Source organism: Sinocyclocheilus rhinocerous, unplaced genomic scaffold (genome assembly GCF_001515625.1).
Source record: "Sinocyclocheilus rhinocerous isolate Xijiao unplaced genomic scaffold, SAMN03320098_v1.1 scaffold1733, whole genome shotgun sequence".
NCBI classification, from domain to species: Eukaryota; Metazoa; Chordata; class Actinopteri; order Cypriniformes; family Cyprinidae; genus Sinocyclocheilus; species Sinocyclocheilus rhinocerous.
The window spans coordinates 534412-539356 of NW_015640388.1; the positions used below are offsets into that span (position 1 = coordinate 534412).

Consider the following 4945-nt stretch of genomic DNA (forward strand, 5'->3'; position numbering starts at 1 on the left):
TTCGCTTTTTTTTTTAATGAAAACAAATTGTTGTTTTTATTTTAGCCCTATTACTTACACAGGCTATACATTTTTCTTAAAGCATCCCATTTTGTCCCAGGGCTTGAGCTGTGCCTAGGCTAGTTAGGTCCATGCAGAAGCTTGTGAACGATGCTCTAGTTGTGGCATCAGCGTTTAGTGACAGCATTGAATGCTCCGGGAAAACGTATAGTCAGTGTCGGTCACAGCGCCTTTTAATTGCTGTTTTGAATCCAGTAATTATTTATTTACAAATTATAAACTCTGATTATGATGGTTAGCTGGAAAATCTTACATCGCAACCATGCTTTTGGATGCCGATCGAGCCCATATAGCCTACACTTATGCGGCTTTGTTCTTGGTCACGAATTTCCACAAATTCAATAATATTTAGGCATTGTTTCTTTTCCTAAATCCTCACCGTCTAACCCTCTAATTTCGCAGGTTTATTTTATTGTCATTCACTTTTTATCACTGTTTTCGCATCTCTTATTGTGGTAAACATGTGGAAGGGAAATAAAAGATTGCATGGCCATGAATTAAGAATTTGTTCGATGTATTAATTTGTTCCCTCAATTTAGTTAAATCATGGGTTATTTAAGGAACAAAATTAATGAAACATGGACAGTGGCCACAAATTAATAAATCGTAGGAACGAATTAACAAGTTGTAGGAATTAATAGCCTATCCTTCCCCCGCAGTGCCCCGCAGCCCTGCAACCTTCACCTAATTGTTTCAAATATGAAAGAATTATCTGGGGAAATGACTGTTACTACATTTCTATTGCATTCCATGTTGAAGAACTTTGTGTTGTTTCTATTTTAATGTACTTTTAAAGTTTAAATCACATTAAAAGCTTAATTTGTAATTATGAGTGAATGATGATGCATTTATATACCGTCACTCACAGCCGCTCGCATGAGCCGCACGCAGCCCAAAATTAAACGACTTAATCGACCATCGATAGCTTTAATCGATTGCATCTCTTATCGACAATTAATCGATCATCGATTAATCGTTGACATCCCTAGTCACAACCCTACCTAGTTGTAAGTGATCATTAAGTTGTGAAGCCTCTGCACCTGAATAGGCTGATGTATAATGTGCTGCACAGCTGCAGGTTGGCTAGGGCCTGCGTTCCCTCCTCCGGCTGGTCTGAGAACAGTAGGGCCTTTAGTGCTGGACATGACAGCTGCAGCAGCTGCACCTGAAACACCAAACACAGGCACAGATATTACTATTACAGTAGGCTAAAGTTTGTATCAAACAAACAAACCAGAAAAGTCACTTTCATCATGTAAAGGTGTCAATGCGTCATTTCTCGCATCAAACAGAAGTGCATAACATCCAGAAAACTAGACATTTGAAAACAATTTTTGCATTTAGCTTAAATTGACTAATTTCAGTTATGTTTCAATGAAAATTTTGTAGTCGACTAGTGTAAAAGTAACAAGTCCTGTGTAAAAAAAAATCTGTTAATTCTAACAGCCAAATCCAATGCTATACAGCTGAAAAAAGATCATATACTTTAACATTAGACTGTCGCATAAAACGTGACAAGAATTCAAGTCAACATTGGCCAATACAGTCATTTATTTATTGAAAATAGAGTTCAAGACCTATAGGGGCAAAATTAATAGCCTACTGTAAATAGAATACCAAGTAAAAGTTAGACAATATATTATAACCAGTTTAAAATGTTTTGTCATTCTACCAGAAGAAAAAAAAAATAGGAAGGAACATAATTTAAACCCAGCATGTCTAGCACGTCAATTTACAGTAGGTATAGAAAAGAAATCACCCCCTTTTAAAATAATCACATTTTGTTGCTTTGCAGCCTGAAATGAAGACAGACACAGTTTTTGTTTTATCCAGCTGTATTTACTCAGTGCAACTTATAACATCCAAGTGAAAGATATAACACCAACATGCCAGAAAACAAAAACAAAAAAAAAAACAGAATCACTGAGTTGGAAAAAGGATCACCCCCTTGTTTCAGTATTTTTTATTTTATTTTTTACAATAAATCGTGCTACCAATGGTGATTAAATCTAACGATCGCAGCTCAGATCACGTCAAACTGTGCAAATTATTATTGTTATACTTTGTTCTCATCAGTTAGTGTTAACAACATCAGCATTGCGTGACTGCATGCATTTAGTGTGTATTACGATACTGTTATGATTCCTTTAATAAATTTGAGTATTTGATTATAAAAAATCCTCTACTGCATTTTGCCCGTGTCAATTAAGCGGCAAAATACCGTAAGTGGCGCATTCCAAGGACGAGAATCCATGAAAAGCATTACTAGACCGTTTTATAAGGCAGGATGAAAACCATTTAAAATCATAATAAAGCATAGTGCTATTGTGAATTCACAAAGGCTGCAGTTCAATTAAATAAATATATGTATTGCGGGTTTCACATGCGCTTTATTTATATGCGTGTAGGTTGTGTGCATCTCAGAGCGGCTCCGTAACAGTGCATGAAAAGCAAACTGGTGCTCTTCTGTTTCTTTTGGTGCATGACTCCCCCTTGTCTCGTATAAAAAGCACAATAATTGCGGTTGTCTGAAACAACCGCGGTTAGATCAAATAATCGCGATTAGATGGTTATTTAATTATCGCGACAGGCCTAGCTCCGTTCACAGTAAATGCTGCTCCACACAAACAGTTATCATTTTCATACGCAGACCATCTCAAACTCCATCTTTGCACATGCTGAGAGTCTGAGTTGCTTGTTCATCTGGGAACTATGTGCACCATTCTATCAGATTTATAAGGTAAATCTTTTATAAACCTATGCCAACACAGGAGAATACATCATTATCTTTCTAAATACGCTAACTCCTCATCGCGACTTCAAAATAAAAGTTTGCATGTTTTGAAGTCCACATGTTCTTGTTCAAGAAATTACAGTGGCTGTAGCATTTCTATCATAAAGAATTGGCCAAATATTAAAGATTAAGTGGACATTTGAATTAAATGTTGTTTAGTCAATATTACACAAGGAATAGATTGCACTAGAAAGTGTAAAAACAATCGCCAGGCCATTGGCGCCCACTGCAGGCACTTGCTATAATACATAATGTACATACGTTATGATTTTATTGTTTTATTACATTGTTTTGTTCAATAAAACCATATGATTACTTGCTTTTGATATTTTATTTGAACCAATAATTACTGCCTCATTGCTATTATATATAAGTATTTTAAGTCATTTTAAAGTCTATTGTTCACTTAGGTCTATTTTTATTACCATAAATTATCCAATTACTCGATTAATCATCAGAATAATCAATCGATTACTCGATTACCAACATAACTGTTAGTGACAGTCCTACTTTAGATTTTGATTTCTGTACAGTCTAATAACGGTCATACCTTTCGAATGTCATTAAAAGAAATTGTTCTTTTAACCTCAAAAAAATATAATGTTCCATAGAACTCATTCTAAAATGACAAGTTTAATTATTCCAGCTGCTGTAAGAAGAGGCTACAAATTATCTGCCACCTGCAGCATCCACACATGCCATATAGCCTACTAACCAGGACTCCTTCTTTATGTATACAGACACGACATAATGACGCAAAGATGAACGGCGGCAAACTCGGAAATTGACCTGAAGCACTCAAATTAGAAAACATTATTACAAGCTTACTGTTGTGAATCGGGCTAAGGTAAGGAGATAGTTTTGAACACTGAGTGGTTATGTACTTGCTCAATAATTGATTTTGGATCATTTTTAACCAAAAAAGTTACGGAATGCAGCTTTAAAAGTGTCTTCTTTTGTGTTCTACATAAAAAGAAAGTCATACGGGGTTTGGAACAACATGAGGGGGAAGTAAATGATGGAAGTTTTCATTTTGGGTGAACTATCCCTTCATGCAATAATGTTGAGTTTGAATGAAATCACTGACCTCTGGGCAGATGGGAGGTGAAAGTGTGGGAAGGAGCAGGAGATCCGATCTGTAGCGCAGATGCACTGCCCCTGAAGATCTGCACGTTAGTGGCCATTAGTTGATGCCGATTACTCTGTCCCTGAAGAAACATTATTTGTCACAAAATGTTTGTCGCAATAAGCACACTGTGTGCAATCTAAAGAACCCAGTCTAGGAGGAGTTCATAGTTGATAGTGCCAATACCTGCTGACCGCTGATGGTTGCCACTGGTATAGAAGCTGGAGCAATGCTGCTCTCAAGGGGAACGGTAATATGTCCAGACACTTTGGCTGGAACAGGAACATGACCTTGGCTAATGGCCGGAGCAGGTGCTATAAGACGACTGGGCATAGGTGACTTCAGGGCAGCCTGGAGAATGAAAAAAAAAAAAAAAAAAACAACCACCGTCTCATGCTTATCATCACGGAACGATGCAATTCCACCTGCACTGCCACTGCTGCTGCCAGGTGGAGGCTCCTGAGAGTGATCCACTTCACGGCTGCTGTCCTCACTGCCCACTGCAACACATTATTTACCACATTTTATCAGCCTTCAATATGTGATGCCCATACGTGGGATCTCAAAAAGTAGGCCTACTGGTCCTTCAGTACCTAGTTGATATTAAAATTAAATGCAGGCTTAACACTAATACAACACTGTGACACTGCACCAAATTTAAAGTGCCTAAATTTTTTTTTTTAAAAACATGAAAACTTAAAATAAAATATGTAATGTGACATCAGAGAAGAAACGCTGTTACAGATGGGATGAACATTTTCAGATTTTGAACCATTTTTTCCCCGTGGATTAACTTGCCCAGAATAATTGTTGTAACACAAGACTAGTATGTGAACAAAGTAAAGAGGGTCCATTTTGATTTCATGTGAACTTTAAATTGCTCAATGCTCAAAAAAAATGTTTATGTGTATGCACAGTAGTTTTGTGAGTGCTAACAGACAGGATGAAAAAATATTGCATCACAG

The 4945-nt window shown here is 36.9% G+C and overlaps 1 protein-coding gene across 1 annotated transcript in view; it reads right to left on the minus strand.

Moving 5' to 3' along the window:
- The window catches only part of LOC107752651 (histone deacetylase complex subunit SAP130-like), a 29949-nt gene that overhangs the window by 20842 nt on the left and 4162 nt on the right, over window positions 1-4945 (minus strand). Inside the window, exons 4-6 of the mRNA XM_016568681.1 lie at window positions 4167-4331; window positions 3942-4062; window positions 1101-1225 (exon numbers count right to left, since the gene is read on the minus strand). Of these exons, the coding sequence (XP_016424167.1) occupies window positions 1101-1225; window positions 3942-4062; window positions 4167-4331 (411 nt within the window). The remainder of the gene's footprint in view (window positions 1-1100; window positions 1226-3941; window positions 4063-4166; window positions 4332-4945) is intronic.